This window comes from Mya arenaria, chromosome 11 (genome assembly GCF_026914265.1).
Source record: "Mya arenaria isolate MELC-2E11 chromosome 11, ASM2691426v1".
Taxonomy (NCBI): Eukaryota; Metazoa; Mollusca; class Bivalvia; order Myida; family Myidae; genus Mya; species Mya arenaria.
The window spans coordinates 69,444,688-69,461,270 of record NC_069132.1 but is presented as its reverse complement, the minus strand read 5'-3'; the positions used below and the strand labels follow the sequence as shown (position 1 = coordinate 69,461,270).

Genomic DNA, 16,583 nt, shown 5'->3' with positions numbered 1-16,583 from the left:
ATTCACTATCGGGCCAATTTACCAACAAGTGTATCATGCGATTCATGTTTCGAAACTTTTATTCTTGGTGGTTAAAAAAACAAATTGGATTGAAAGACTTCACTAGGTTTATTGCAACTAGCTTCATTCTTTTTAACAATGGGTATTTACTTGATCCAGTTGCATTTTTTTGTTTCAAATTCTACAACGGCTATGAAGATGCATGTCCTAAAAAATTATTTCTGTAGTGAAGTTTTAAATTTTAAAGCAATTTTAATTATTTGTTCATTTTTCCCAGCGTCCACTGTGTGGGGGTTTTTTCCCTGTTTTTTTTTTGTATTTTTTGGCCTGCCTTCTTTTCTATCCCAGCGTCCAATACACAGTACAATTCCAAAAGTAGTTTTTAGTAGGTTTTGTGTTGTTGTTTCTTAAACAAGTGTGTATACTTACATGTTCACTGTCAAATTTTCCCTGGTAGTCCAGCATAATAGGCACATCAGGGGAGAACACAAAAGACCTGGAATAATGTCAAGACAGCTACTTTCACAGAAAGATAACATAACAGCAGAACTGAAAACCCTGATTCATTGTCGATCTTCAGAACAAAACCTTTCCCATTATAACCTCTCTTAGGCCTAAAAAAAAAATGATTGTTTCAGTAACATCCCTACCAATTACTAGGTATGGTAGATAGGGAGTTTCTTTTATTATTATTTTTTTCAAATTTACTTCATGTCAAGATCATTTTCTTGCAAAAAGCACTTTGACTTGCAAATATCACTCATATATTGCTGTTTTAATTTATTTTGTAAAAAATTAATGACAGTTTATGTTTAGAAAAAAGTTGTGTTTTTGGTTGGACTCTTTCTTTTTGCTGAAAAAAATTTACTAGGGTCGCTGGATTTAGATAGGCCAAACCATTATTTTGTTAAGGCCTTACATGCAATTTACCAATAACTTTCCAGAAAATACTTAAGTATGATTCTGCAGTTTAAACAATGTAGCTAGCTTGCAATTTAGCTAAAATATTTTATATGCACCAAATATAAATTCAATTTTAACATGGTCTTCATCCTTTTCATGTATTTGTCCAAGTAAAGCAAAACCTCTTACTTAAAAAACACCGGCTGAGAAGTGTGGACAGTGTCAGAAGTGACCGTATCTGAGCTGGACACACTGGACTTCATGGCTGACTGACCACTAGACGACAGGCTACCCCGTAAACTTGCCTGTAAATAAACATACAGGAACTTTATTATGCATCTGGATAGCATTTCAGTGAAGGGTTTAGGGAAGCACAATGCGCAGTGGTAAAACTGGCTGTAAATAAGCTCTTTTGAAGGCTCTCCTTCCTTTTAACTAGGGTGTCAAAACTAGCAACAAATGAAATATAAACCAAAAGCATCCAGTTAACTTTTTTCATTAAAAAAAGCACTTTTTTTGGATGGGGTCCCTGGAGCAATCATATCCGAAGAAGTCTGCGAATCTGTGGTCAAATCACATCACTCTCTCTTCAGGGGACAGAGGACCAAATTGTTCACAAGTATACTTCTTTCCACTACAGTTGCTGAGTGCTATAATAAGGCATTGTTAATTTACTCTACAGCTCAAATATAGTTTGTTTTTTCTTAGAAAAATTACAGTACAGTCGAACCCGCTGGCTCTAACTTCCAGAAACCAGCGAAAATACCTTGAGCCCCGGGAAATTTCGAGCCATGCGGAAATTCTTTCCTTCATTAGTAAGAAAGTGGTCCTTTACATCCAGTTTGAACCAACAAGGATATCAAACCAAGCGAGTTCGAGCCAACCGGGCTCCAGTGTACATACATGTAGCTATGTGGATCCTATATACCTGAAGATCTTGAGTGAATTCGTCAAATTGCATTAGAAGATCTTGCTGGTCTTTGATGGCCTCAGGAGGAAGAGGTTTGTTGACTGTGATTACAGGAGGAGGGGTGCGGGGCATCTCCTGGTCAGGGGGTGGGGCACTGCCAGGGGAGGTACCTCCTGCATCCCCACCGGATAACTCTGTGAAGAACCTCTTCAGGAAGAAGAGTGTGTCCTAAAACATTGGTAACCAGACAATAATACTGTGAAGTAAATATTTCTGCCGACATTTGAGCATATGACACTGGTTCAATTATAATTTTCAATTGATCTTACATATAGTGCAATGCTCAGTAATATAGTGCAACGCTCAGTAAGTATAAAAACTTAAAAGTCATGGAAGTCCTGACCTCATGTATATATTAAACATCAAAATTCAAATTTTGTACACTTACATCATTTGCGTATGATATATTGAATCAGATTTCAATGAAAGCATAGATTATAAAGTTTCTCTCCATCGGAAATAAATAACAAGATTTGCAGTATTATGCATAGGTTAGATGTTCATATACATGTTGGTACTTGAAAAACTGTTATAACATGCAGACTATTGACTTGATAAAACTTGGGACAAACTAAAAATCAACGTGTCAGTTATGTATCGCAAGATTACTCTCTACACTCCTACGCACAGGGTATAGAAGGTAGAAAATTCAGCTCTCTATGAGCTTATCAAATAATCCTCACACTGAGCCAATTTCTGACCACTGTGCGCAAGAGTGTCTACATTGTCAGAACTGCAGATATCACATTACCTGGTCAATATTAAGCCTGAGAGGCTGTAGGGAAACTTTCAGGGCACACTCCTCCTCTGTCTGTTGAGGGTTTGGCCGCGTATGTATAGCTCGTATGTGGACCTGGGAAAATATAAAGATGTATAGAGGGCAATTGTTTGTGAAATTCATTGCTATCTTACAGTTAAACAAATATTTTTATTAAATGCCTTAAATTGGAATTAAAAGTCATTAAATTACAATTTAGAAAAAAACAAGGGCTGTCACAGAGAAAGCGTACTCGACTATTATGCCACTTTTTAGTGTAAAGATTAAAAAATTTGGGGAAACATGCATGGATCATTGTAAAATCAGCTTAGAATGATGCCTGCGAAGATTTGTGTAAAATTCAAAATATTCAGCCTTTAATGAAGTAATTAAGATGCAACGCATTACACACAACAATGTCTTTTTCTCTGGCAACTGTATCATCGGGTGTCTAAAAATTTATATGCATATTCAAAATTAACATACAGAGTGTGGTGCAAATACCATATTAGCGTATGTCTGTTTTGGCATGTCATTGGAGGAATACTGGTAAAGAAACTTGTTCATGCGCGACGTGGAGAGTTTGTCCCTGATCTCCAGGTCGCTAATCAGGAGCACCTGTCTTGACGCCGCCTCTGTATGGGTGGGGTACACCTCATGTTGCAAACGGACCTGAAATAAAAGGGTGGAATAATTATTGGCCCTGTAAACCCTTGACCTTAAGTTCACAAATCAGGAGCATCTGTTTTGATGCCATCTCTGCAAAAAATGCAAGGAAATATCACTCAAGGTTTATTTATAATTTGCAATTATTTTATCAAATTTCTAGCCTTAGTTTAAATTTCTAGGTTTTGCACTATTTCATTGATGCGATGACCCGTATCTTCATCTTACTTTATGCATTGACTCTAGCTTAAAATAAAAGTTCTTCAAATTATCTCTGAAAAATATTTCTGAAGCTTAGGCCAATATACATTAATTACTAGATTAGCATCAACACCATATGTTTGAATAAATGCCGTTCCCGGACAGTACCAGACATATGTTGTTCAGCATTTTTATCTGAGACATTAAAATTTAAGGGGGAAAAAAAGGGGGCCAGTAATCTTGCAATTAATATATTGTCGCCTTATAGTTGCATCAAACATATCTACATCCCTACCTTGGTAAGCTGGAACTCCATACACATGCCTGTATTCCTGGAGGGGCCTCCTCGAGTGTGCAGGGTCTCCCGTTGAATGAGAGGGGCCTCCCGACCTCCTGCCCGGCCCGACCACAGGTCCACCGGCGACCCGCGCTGGTACGACACTGTCATACTATCCCTGCAGGAAATAACAAAACAAATGTTGCATTTTGTTTGAATGATCCTTTTCAGTATACCGGTACATGTATGTTGAAATATTGTTTACTAAATGACAAATAATTTGTTATTGTACTTTTCATAAAATAATGTTATGCATGTTAAACAAAATGACAGCAAATACATGCATTCCTAACTTAGCACATGCAGTTTATATAAAACATGTTTAAATGACACTGAAAATACACTAAGTTAACTCAGTATCGTTTGATTTAAATCTTAAAGAATGATGTTATATCTTGCTGCACATCTTTGATCCCATTGATGTGTTTCCTTGTTTCATATCTGTACAGCATGTTAATGTAAGACTGCTCATTATCTGACATCCATGTTTGAAACATAGGCATTACACAACTGATAATTGCGCAATATAATCACCCCAGGCTGATGCATGCGTGATATTTCAGTATGGTGTGAAAACTGTGAGATGACCCAATTCAAAACAATAAGTGATAGATAGGTATGGAATACCGAATCAGGTCTGTTAATTTGACTTCAAAATGGCGATAAACTTGAAATACAATTTTTCTGTTTATTGATGTAAATTTCAATTAAACAACATAGAAAAGAAATGGTAACCAAAAACAAAATTTGAAACAACGATAAATTTGGATACACATATTTTGGATTAACAATGTTTAATGTACAAGTACAATGAGGTGAACAATACAGTAATCTCCCAGTCAGCCAAAGGCTTCAGTGTGTTCAATGTTTGTGAGGTGACTGGTTGGTAACTATAATGCACGGTGTACCTCAGTGGTCTGTACTAATTGTTCAGTTTTAGCAAACAAGGTTGGAATTATGTTGTAATAAACATCACTTTAAAACTGACCAGTGCTCCATCTAGGCCTAAACAGCAGGGTGGGGCACCCCACTGCTCTTTTTTGGCACCCCACTGCCCTTTTTTGGCACCCCACTGCCCTTTTCTGACACCCTGCTGCCCTTTTACTCCACCCATCAAGAGTCAATTTTCAGAAATAAGTATAAAAATAATAAAATACATAATTTTGACACTGAAATAAAGATAACAGTATAAAGGCATTTATAACAAACTATTAGTATTGTAAGTAGTTACCACACATACACAATAAGAATTGAAAATTAGTGCTTGCAACTGTCACATTCAAATCTTAACTTAAGTGCCTTTCTGGCCTACCAACCTGGGGCCGTATTCAAATCCTGGTTACAGCAATCCTTTACTATACATAAATTGTGACTAAACAAATACAATTCAACAAACCTTGACATTAATAAATGTGCATTGCTTCAAACACCTACATAGTTGACAAATATGCAAGTACAGGGTAGATAACTCTGCTCACCTGCTTGTAGACACACGGTCCTCTGAACCATCAGTCTGGGTAAGATCTGACCCCCCATAGATATGCCAGATCAGGGTAACTTCCTTGATTGTGTAGCGAATCTCCGGTAGAGGAAACGTCTCAGGAGACTTCAGAAAGTCTGTGCGTCCCACCGGTCTCTTGAAGAATTCATCCTTAATTTCTATTGGCTCCTCTGTGAGGACACGAATCAATGGCTCGCTGTCATTGGTCTGGGAGAAATAAAAGACAATAGAAAATTATCAATACTGGGCTGATGAAATGTATCCCCTTAAACATTGGTGCAATAAGTATACTCATTCAAATTTAAAGACAAACAAAGAATTACTTGTAGGATGAAAGATATTTTTCTACATTAGATTATGCTTTGGTGACAAATACACACAATTGGCAGATTGCTCAAAAACTTAAAAAGTCAACAAAGTTGTTAATGTCATTCTTGTTAACTTTCAACTCGTATCTGCTATGGAAGTATAATGGGTACACTTGTGATCTTCTGTACTTCTAATAAGATCTGAGGCAAATGTTTCAGCTGTACTTGTTTGTATTTGAATATGAGAGCACATTGTCAAATAATTCAAGTTTAAAAGATAATAACAATGTTATTAATGTTGTTAACTTAAACAAAGTTCTGAACAATCGGCCTATAATGTAGTTTCTACTCACAGCTTTTCCCCATGCAGCATCCTCGACCATACAGAAGTCGTCGCTGCCATCATCATCGCTGACATGACCCGACATAGTGCTGCTGGTGACACTATCGATGTTCTGGGTAATCACTATTGGATCGAGCGATACCGGAGACTCAGAGGCACCAGTCGCAGGGACGAAGAACACCTCTGTCTTCTTTCGAGCAATCTGGGAGACTTCAGGAGATACTGTCAGAAGAAAAGCAATTCTTTCAAACCTGACTAACAAAAAGGATTTCTAGGTTGTGGTTACCAAGCTGGACAAGAAGGTTTTTCTCCAGTTCACTGTTTTCCCCATCATCAACAGACTACACTCTCGCACATTGTGCCAACAAGAGTTACTCAGCATAAGTTAATATAACTTTCTTCACAGTCACTGTAAAATAAATAAATTTCAAACTAAAGAAAAGGACTTGTTTTTTTAAAAAACAGGATGGAAAATGAACATGTTTGGAAAATTATTTTTCCCAATGTGCAATTATTACAAAGAAACATTATTCATTCAATACAAAGTATGATTATGATCGGGAAGTTGAGCGATACTAGTAGTAAAAAAAAAGAGACCACCCGAGAGGCTATTTGTGCATATATTTTAGAAATCAGACAGGTAGTGCCAAACAAACTATTAATTGAGGCCTTAATCCCTCGGTGTTTTATGTGTACCATGGCCTGAAGACTGGTTACTGTCGGATGACTCTGCCATGGCCTCCGACATCAGGCAGTGTAAATGGTCCACACTGGAACTCGTTAATGGCTCGCTATCTTCAACGTCCGATTCCTCTTTACTCTGTTATAACAAGAGAAACAATGTAACTGATCACCAGGGCTTCCATTAAGAATTTAAAATTTAAAGAATTTAATACCATCAATATTGGAAGTTTTTTTACTGAAATGTGGAAGTTTGAAGTCTTGGCAATATTACAATTTGTTATACAAAAGTTAAAAATTAAATCATTGACAACTAAAACTTGCCAGCTTTATATTATAGTAGATCATGCTACTTCAAGACTGATTGTAAATATAACCATAACTTTAGGTGACATTGACACAAGGTTTTGATATTTTGAACTTCTGAGCCTTTAACTTTGGAAGTTTTCTCAACAGTTTTTGTACTTCCAAGGAATCAATTTTGAAAGTTTTAGCCAATTTCTTGTTGGCACAGAGCTGTCCTCACAACATATATACTGGTACATTATGTTATAGTAGTAGTTTATTTATTAAAAGCATACCAGTGATGGAGGGTCTGGCTGTAAATCTGGTGTCCCCAAATCCGCCCCCTGTGGTGGATGTAGGTCACCGTCTCCAGCCACATACTGCAGCAGGTTGATGATGGCTGTCAGGGAATCTGCACACGTACGGATGTTCACCAGGTTAGACGACACTGAGAGATCAGTCTTTGGGAAATGCTGCAAGATACAAAGCCAAAAAATGCTGCAAGATACAAAACCAAGAAATTCGAACAGTGCTTTCAAATCATTATATTTTACCAAGTAGTGAAGTAAAATACATGCACATGTATATGACTTAAATCAGTATCAGTTAGGGAGTAGATCTCAGACAGATGTAGATCTTTGACAGTCACAATTTTTTGTTTGTTTTATTTATCTTTACAACAAGTGCCTGTTAAGATATTTAAGATGTATCATTTATTCAGAAACAATAACACTTGTGTCTTATTTTCTTTCATTGTGGTCTATATAAAACAAACAGGGTCAGACTGAAAAGAGCTGAAGTTCACGGTTCTTTCTATACTTTAACAGGTCAGGAAGGTATCTTGATTTTCCTTTCAAATAGTGTCTGAAACCTACTCCCCAACTGGAATACAAGTCAATACTTGAGCAGGTGGATAGCTGTCTGTACGCAAATACGCAGTTGCGTAATGAAGTTTTGACAGGTCAAAGTTTTTGTCATAGTGAAAACCCAGAATTTGAAATAAAAACCGAAGGATTATATGGGGTGAAGGATTTAATATGCTGTCCGTCCGTCATCGATATGCGTAATCTTAAAATGGCCCTAGCTACGCGCCTGTTGAAAGAAGAAATAATACTTATTTTCATTCAATCTTACTTTATAATGCACAAAGTATAAATACATGTGTACAAACATGTTTTGCAGTCTATTAAATGAGTTAATCAAAAGAAAAAAAGAGTTAGAATACAAAGCATGGCCAGGAATATTCAATGTTGTCATGAACTGATGATATGCTAGAACATGTGTAACTATTTAAGGATGTTTTTCATGCAGTTTGATAGCTGGAAGGCAATCTTGTAAATTCCTATGAAGGGAGCTATCAATCCTGAATAAATTTACATTTTAATGGTTAATAATTGACGTTTATCAAACATTATGCCCCCCTGAGCACCGTAGTGTCAGGAATAGTTGGACAATTTCATAAAATATGCATGGACGGAAATGCCAGCTGATTTGTCACTTCACATTGGATGCCAAGAGGCAGTTTCAAGATTATGATCAATGTTCATTCAATGTTTACCAATAGTAGATACAGTTCTGACTGACTGATATTTGCAGATAAACATGAAACTTCTTGGCAGCAGTGATTACGTATGACTTAATATGACTGGCAATTAAAATGTATTAGTAATATGACAATAGTCAACTTCTTGCAACATATTAGCAATACATGTTAGTTAATAATCACTACATTTATAAAAAAAAACTTGTCTAGAAGGATGATCAAGACTGGACAGTTGAAGGTAAACTATATACACATCGAAACTAGAAATAATTGTGACCTTGACCTTTGGACCGAATGACCCCAAAATCAATAGGGGTCATCTACTGGTCACTCCCAACCTCCACATCAAGTTTGAGGACCATAGGTCTAGGCATTGTCTAGTTACCACAAAGATGAGCTTTTCACATTCAATGCCACTGTGACCTTGACCTTTAGGTCAATAGGAGTCATCTACTGGTCACATACACAACCTTAATGTCAAGTTTGAGGGCCATGGATGCAGGCATTGTCAAGTTATCGCTCAGACAAGCTTTTCACGATCAAGATCACTGTGACCTTTACCTTTGACCTGATGACCACAAAATCAATAGGGGTCATCTTATGGTCACACCAAATCTTCTTTTTAAGTTTGAGGGCCATGGGTGCAGGGATTGTCAAGTTATCACTCAAACAAGTTTTCGCCATATTGACCTTTGACCTGATGACCTCATTTTCAATATGGGTCATCTAGTGGTTACACCCAACCTCTAAGTCAAGTTTGAGGACCATAGGTCCAGGCATTGCTGAGTAATCACTTGTACAAGTTTTGGTCTACCCAACCAACTTACTGACTGACTGACCGACCGACCGACTGACATGTGCAAAACAATGTACCCACTCTTCTTCAAAGAAGGCCATAAAACTATGAAAGGTTATTGACATTATACATTTGTATAAACAAATAGCTGATAATTGAAACCTCATATATCATTGGTTAAATCAGAGCGCAATATTGAAATAAACGATGACATCATAACCCCATGCATGTCATATAATTTGAACGTCAAGTTTTTTTCTACAAAAAAGGCAAAAGTTAATATTCATACAACACACATGAAAGAAACTGTAAAGCTAAAATATCTCACTGGATTGTTTCCTGTGTTGGACCGCAGCAAAATCTCCAGCCGACTGATATCCGCCACACAGACGTAATCATGCCGAAGATCTACATTAGTCTTCCGCACATGACTCCCGATAAACAATGATCCTTCCTCCAGCACAAACCTGGGAAATATATGCACTGTATAGCAACATCTTATGTATTTAGTGCTGCAAATCATCAAATTATTTTAAGAAATAAAACAAATATCACATTCATGGTCATCCATACAAAAATAAACCTGTTTATTATAATCGTTCACTAGTAATGTGTCCATAGAATGCGCCCATATGCCGCGTTTGTCACAAAAGCAATGGCCATTTCTTTGTCTATTGTCTATAAATGTGCATCAAAATTAAAAATTATGAGTTCCACAACTTGATAACATACCTTCCTAAAAGATCTTATGAGAGTATGACTAATGATTCTGAAGTTATGAATGGCACAAGTTCAATAGTTCAAAAATGCCAATTTTTGCTAATTCAAGAGCCATTACTCTGGTTGTACTATGTGCAGCAGGAAACAAAACCCCAGGTGCACAACTTCATCCCCTGAACAACATTCCCCAAAGTTTCATGACTATAGGTGAAATAGTTTTTGAGGTTTGATCAACACACGCCCAGAAATGCTAATTTTTGCTAATACAAGGGCCATAACTCTTTTACTAAGCGCACCAGAGAACAAAACCCCAGATGCACAACTTCATCCTTCAATTTACCTTCCCCTAATGTTTCATGACTCTAGGTAATGTAGTTCCGGAGATTTGAGCGACACAAGATGCAAAATTATCAGACAGAATCACGGACGGCCGCACGCATGGACAGACAAGGGCAAATGTATGACTCCCCATTTTGCAGGGGCATAAAATATTGACGAGCCGTGCTTTCATAACTTTTTGAAAACTTATTTCATAAATTCTGTATTAAATGCACACTTATTTAATATCCTATCTATACATAGACATGTATATCAAAGGCTGAAAAATATTATTAAAATTAAACTTTTAAAATAGTAGCTTATTTTCACGTATACCTCAGCAGAGAGATGGCTGATTCCGCCACAATGTTGCTTGATATTGAGAAGGATTCAGCCAGTATCACAGATCGCAATGGTAAATATTCAGGTCTGAAATTGTTGTGAAAATACGGTAATGTAACACATGAAAATGATTTGTATAATGATTTGTTGGTATCATTTTGAACTAGTTAGTTCAACTGTAAAAATGATTGCTTATCTATTGTCTACATGAAATCTACAAATAAAAGCTAACCTATAGTTTATTGCACATGTTCCTACATGTACAAATGTTAGCTCACCTATAGTCTATACCTAATGTACAAATGATTGCGTACCTAACATCTATTGCACAGCACCATAAAAGTACAAATGTTAGCTCACCTATAGTCTATACCAAAGGTACAAATGATGGTTTACCTAAAGTCTATACTATTTATCTAAGTGTTAGCTCACCTATAGTCTATACCAAAGGTACAAATGATGGTTTACCTATAGTCTATACCATTTTTCCAAATGTTAGCTTACCTATAGTCAATAGCAAATATCCAAATATTAGCTTATCTATAATCTATACCAAATATCCAAATGTTAGCTTACCGATGGTATAAACCAAATATCCAAATGTCAGCTCACTTAGAGTCTATACCAAATATCCAAATGTTAGCTCACCTATAATCTTAACCAAATATCCAAATGTTAGCTCACCTATAGTCTATACCAAGTGTACAAATGATTGCTTACCTATAGTCTATACCAAGTGTACAAAACAAATGCGTACCTATAGTCTATTGCACAGGTCCATAAATGCACATGAAGCTCGGTTAGCACCTTGGGATCCACATATCCCAGTATTGGGTAATCCTTCACGTCAAGGAACTGCAACAACTGGGGAAAAAAGCATGTTAGTATGAAGTTGTGATTTATTGACTTAAATAGCTTTTTACATTGAGACTGGTCACCATGGTCTTGTCATGACACAAGACCCTATATAAACCTACACACAAGTCTGTTAAAATGGCTGCTTGAATTAGATGCATTGGGCTGAGACTGTCTTGTAAAACAATTTTTTGTTTCTCTTTCCAGTTTTCAAGGTGATTTTGTCGAAAAATTTAATGTACATTTTAATAAGCAGCGTGGCCGGCATCTGCCATGCATTCAGTAAATGCGTTTGTGGCGATCATTTGATGTTTGGTTCCCTGCTTATAGCGTTTGTGTTGGGTTGCAGCAGTGATACAAAAACAAATCAGTTGGCTTACAATAGGTAAACGCTCCCGCAACTAAAACCACTGCTGGCCACAAATGTGTGTTGTATTCCACAGAGCAACAATCTTAGAATCGACAAGAACAAAGAAAGAGTCAGAGAAGCTTAGAAGTATGTATTGCATCAAAGTTGGCTTGCATGCTCTTTTTTATTAAATCGGAATAACAAAATAAGAAAAGTTCATCTTTCGTTATTCAATTTTAACAATAATTGCGATTGGACCTTTTCAATCACAAACTTATTAAATATTGTTTTTATGACAGCAGTTCTTGTAAGTTTCTGCTACATGATCAAGCAGAATAGTGGTGAATACTTCTAAATATTTTCAGTAATTGATAAAGCAGCAACAACTAACAGCTGCTAGAGCACCAGTGTGTCACCATGTACCTGTGTGAAGATACTCTGGTAAGGCTGGAGCATCTTGTGTCTCATGGTGGCCCCACGCAACCCCACCGACACCTGGAACTCCTGGAAGATTACAAATATCCATATGCATCCTCAATTATAGCATATAGGGCTTTTACTTTGAATAAGGAAAATTTAAAACTTATCTAGTGACAATGACAACATGTAAATGTACTAACATTATAATTGAAGTTTATTCTTCTGCACTTCTGCGCTTCTTTGAAAGTAGAAAAAATGCATGTTCCTTTGAACTCAAAGGCTAAATTTATCTCTTATTGAAAATATAATTACAGGCCACAATCTCTCATAACATTTTAAGTACCTTATAACAGGTTCATTTTAAGAACAATATTTTTTGTAGTGATTTAAGTTATTTGATGTTCACCTTTAAAAAAGTTTTGAAACCTTTCAGGTAATCATTAAAAAAATAATATATCATGTTTGGCTTACTGAAATATTATACTTCAACCCGTTACTCAAAATATTTGGTGAAATGAGGTCAGGTGATTATATATTGGTAATGCTTGGTATATAGTATACTGTAGGAATGGAGGATATGACCAGATATATATTTAAACCCACATTTTTATGGAGCCTAGCATTACAGGTGATTACATACTAGTAGAACCCAGTATTGCGTTGCCAATATTCCACATGTATGTAAGCCAATACCAACCTTGACCGTCTCATCAGAGATGAGGTCATGTTTTGTAGTGTGTGTATCCAGCTTAATGCGTAGAGCCACATTGAGCATGTCCAGTGACCCCTGACCTGACCCCACAGGCTCCCGGGTATTCACTAGCACACCGGGCTCCGACAGGTAGATCACCTTGTTTGCCTGTGGGGGGTAATTATATGTTTTGAAACCTGCATGAGTAACATATCATACTTATAGTGTTTCAAACTTGAGAGTTATGAGAAAAGACAAACTAAGAAATTTATTTCTTCTATCAATATTGATACATGAAGCCTTTAATTTATATTTTAGTGTAAGAAAAAATGTGTATGATATACCGGTAGGTTCATATTTATATCTGTAAAGAATGAACATTTTTCGAATTGAAGTGGGTTCTTTATGCTTGCAATAATTGTCAACAATATGTGAGAACTAAAATACTACTGGACATGCTTTTGAAATCAACACCTCTGTATGAAACATTATATAATGTATAAACAGAAATAATAGTTGACTGTAACCTGAAGCTGTTCGGGCACAGGTTTTCCTAGCTCACTGATGTTAACAACAGGTGGATCAGGGCCCCTGCCAGACTCTGAGACACTACCTGGAAACATGTGTAGCTTGACAAATCTGAGCTCTTGCTAATACAAATTTTTTTTTTTTAAAGTTGTCAAAACAGTTAATCTGAGAGCAGATTTCAGAACAAAGAAAATGAATTTGAATCAATCATAGGGTTATAAACCAATCGCATGTTATGATAGAGTTATTTATCTAATACTTACCATTATGGTAGATGTCGACCCTGTTACCCAGTATATTGAGAAACGTAAGTCCTGGATCCCCATTATGAGCTGAGACCGTGAACAACAGGAAATCTGACAACTGCACCAACACTTCCCCATGTACCCCCTCTCTGGCCTTCCCGTCTGACCCTGGTGACCCTGTGTATCCCGTGAGGCGCCCCTGCTTAATGCTGAGTGATATGCACAGTTTGCTTTGTTGTTGCCGTGGGGATTTGGGTTTCCGTGACAACCCTCTGTCATGGATGCTGTAGTGGTTAATGCTCTCCGAGTCGCTGTCAGAATCAGAGTCTGTAGAAAAAGAGAAGCACTGTTTATTAAATAAATTAATTTTAAAAATAATTTAATTAAGGGGTGAATTAATTACTAATGTTGCTTTGACAAAGTAATGAACAATTGGCCTAATGGCAGGTACCTTTTACTTGTTAACTACAAACTGGAATGCGCTGAGACTTGTGTAAAACTATTCACAGATGGTAACTAAAACTTCATACGCTATGCAAGAAACACCCACACACCCATCTGTAAGCCAGACTTTGCCATCTCAAAGTGATCTATATGGAGGAGCTGGTTGTACACGTCTAGCCGGCCAGCGGTACAGTATGTGTCATGTGGTACCATGACGGGGGCAGGTGCACTGGGCTCCCATAGCAACATGTCATTGTTCAGTCTGAAACAATCATACAAATATCGTGCATGATTTGTATATGTGCATGACTAAGTATATAAGTTGTGTACAGTTAAAGAAAGATTAGCCTTTTCAATAAATAGCTATGTAGCCTCAACTTCCCCAGTAACAAAAGCCCAAAAATATCGTTAAAGACAAATGAGTTAAACCTTATCAGGCATAAAAGTTGATTTTTTTTTTAACAATTCTATACTACATGCACTTTTAATACTGCTCAACCTTCATAATGAGTGAAAATCTTTGCTCATGTACTGTTCTACGGATTAAAAGAATGGTTCTAACTGATACTTTATTCACAGAGCCCCTTTAAGTATGCTTCTGATGGAAATGTGTTTTAATCATCCATACCTGTTATACAAGACCTCGAAGAAGTGTTTGTCTGGTATGAAAAGACAGGCATTGGGCAGATTTATTTTCACCTCCATCCGGGTGTTATTCACGGACCGTTCTATGAACTCCTGAACTTCCTCACGGTCAGATGGTAACACCATCTGGAATGTACATGTATTTTATGTTAATTGTATAGTTTTAAAGCTGCACTCTCACAAATTGACAGTTTTGACATTGGTTTTTGTTTTGTCTAAGAATCAGCTGATTTTGCCATAAATGCTTTCAATTAAGTCAAATAAATTAACTCAATATAGAATATATCCCAATTGTTCGAAAAACAGCCAAAAATTTAAATTTTCATTAAGCATAAGTAACGCTTTTAACCATAAAAACATCCATTTTCAGGGTCTGGCCCTTTGTGAAGTAGCCAGGTATCACCTACAACAATGAAGGGTAAAAAGGCCCTGTGGCTTCAAGTAGATGTAAAAGTTGCACTTCATTTTGTAAGACCCTTGCTTAATTTCATTTCAAATGTGTAGGCTCTCTAATACTTGCATAAACTTTCCCTGTGCAATTGTATATGTCATTCTAAACTTGTACTATGTACACATACCTGGTTGACGCAGTGCACAAAAAGAAACCAAAGCATACATATACGCCTTAAAGAGGGATTTTGCAAGTGCTCTATTTTTTTAAACAGTATTCAACCTATTTTCACATGTAGTTCAACAACCAGACTGAATGTAGGTCAAAGCAGTCTTAACATTTATTTCCTGCCAATGGTAAAAAGGTATTAATGTTTTCCCATTAAGTATACATGTATTTGAGTTTGTTGTACCTGTTCAGTACGATCAGAAGTGGCCCCAGTGCCCGGAGTGGTATCATGCATGTTACGTTTTGACGAGAAAGCAGACGGCTCAGCTTTGGCAAATGCACACGCCCCGTTCAGGGAATCTGCAGGTGTTGTATCATCTGGGTACATGTTTTCATCGTTCAGCACGGAATGCGTGGTGTTACAGAAGCGGACCGTCACCATAGGGTTGTTAAACCCCTCCCCCTCCCCCATCACGTGAGCAAAATGGATGCCTTCATCATTTGGCTGGTATTTCAAATAACCTGCAATTCATACATATGCAAATCTCAAAGATTGAGTTAAAGAACATTTTCTCTTCTTCAGAAAAATCTCATTAAACCACAGTTGGTTAATTTTACAATGTAAATTCACTTGATGAAATCAAATCTTGTAAACAAAAAAAATTAAAGTTATCGCATCAAAGATGTAAATATTTGATCAGTACTTCACTATATTCCTTGAAAATGATAAGTCATTCACTTTTATTCCTTGAAAATGAAAATATTTATCAGTGACTCATTTAATTCATTGAAAATGAGTATAATACCACATGTATGAATTGAAGATCCTAAAACTACACTCTATCAAACAATAAAGAAAAAGAGAAATGAGTTTATACTAATTTTCATTTAGCATGATTGTGACCAAAGCTTATAGCTTATAGAATCATTATCGAGTCTGTATCCTGGGTAAAAACAAGAACTGATGTCCATTTTGAGAGGCCATGAAAAAGTACCCCTGGTGGGTTTTCAATCCACAACCTCTTTGGTGAGGGGCAATATATCACTCGCCCACTCTCACCCTGGTAAAGATCTAACACACAACCTCTAGGGTGAGATACAGACACCTATACCACTAGACCACTCTCACCCTGGTAAAGATCTAACACACAACCTCTTTGGTGAGTTACAGACACC

The 16,583-nt window shown here is 36.7% G+C and overlaps 1 protein-coding gene across 2 annotated transcripts in view; it reads right to left on the bottom strand.

Annotated features, from left to right (window-relative positions):
• Window positions 1-16,583, bottom strand: part of LOC128209839 (autophagy-related protein 2 homolog B-like) — a 79,467-nt gene that overhangs the window by 15,912 nt on the left and 46,972 nt on the right. For both annotated transcript variants that reach the window (XM_052914079.1, XM_052914080.1), the window contains exons 17-36: window positions 15,652-15,929; window positions 14,832-14,974; window positions 14,314-14,465; window positions 13,778-14,086; window positions 13,514-13,599; window positions 12,993-13,154; window positions 12,299-12,379; window positions 11,429-11,535; window positions 10,666-10,758; window positions 9,620-9,758; window positions 7,249-7,425; window positions 6,683-6,806; window positions 5,997-6,208; window positions 5,313-5,542; window positions 3,793-3,952; window positions 3,135-3,302; window positions 2,625-2,726; window positions 1,832-2,041; window positions 1,093-1,208; window positions 430-496 (exon numbers count right to left, since the gene is read on the bottom strand). In XM_052914079.1, the coding sequence (XP_052770039.1) occupies window positions 430-496; window positions 1,093-1,208; window positions 1,832-2,041; window positions 2,625-2,726; window positions 3,135-3,302; window positions 3,793-3,952; window positions 5,313-5,542; window positions 5,997-6,208; window positions 6,683-6,806; window positions 7,249-7,425; window positions 9,620-9,758; window positions 10,666-10,758; window positions 11,429-11,535; window positions 12,299-12,379; window positions 12,993-13,154; window positions 13,514-13,599; window positions 13,778-14,086; window positions 14,314-14,465; window positions 14,832-14,974; window positions 15,652-15,929 (3,116 nt within the window). The remainder of the gene's footprint in view (window positions 1-429; window positions 497-1,092; window positions 1,209-1,831; window positions 2,042-2,624; window positions 2,727-3,134; window positions 3,303-3,792; window positions 3,953-5,312; window positions 5,543-5,996; window positions 6,209-6,682; window positions 6,807-7,248; window positions 7,426-9,619; window positions 9,759-10,665; window positions 10,759-11,428; window positions 11,536-12,298; window positions 12,380-12,992; window positions 13,155-13,513; window positions 13,600-13,777; window positions 14,087-14,313; window positions 14,466-14,831; window positions 14,975-15,651; window positions 15,930-16,583) is intronic.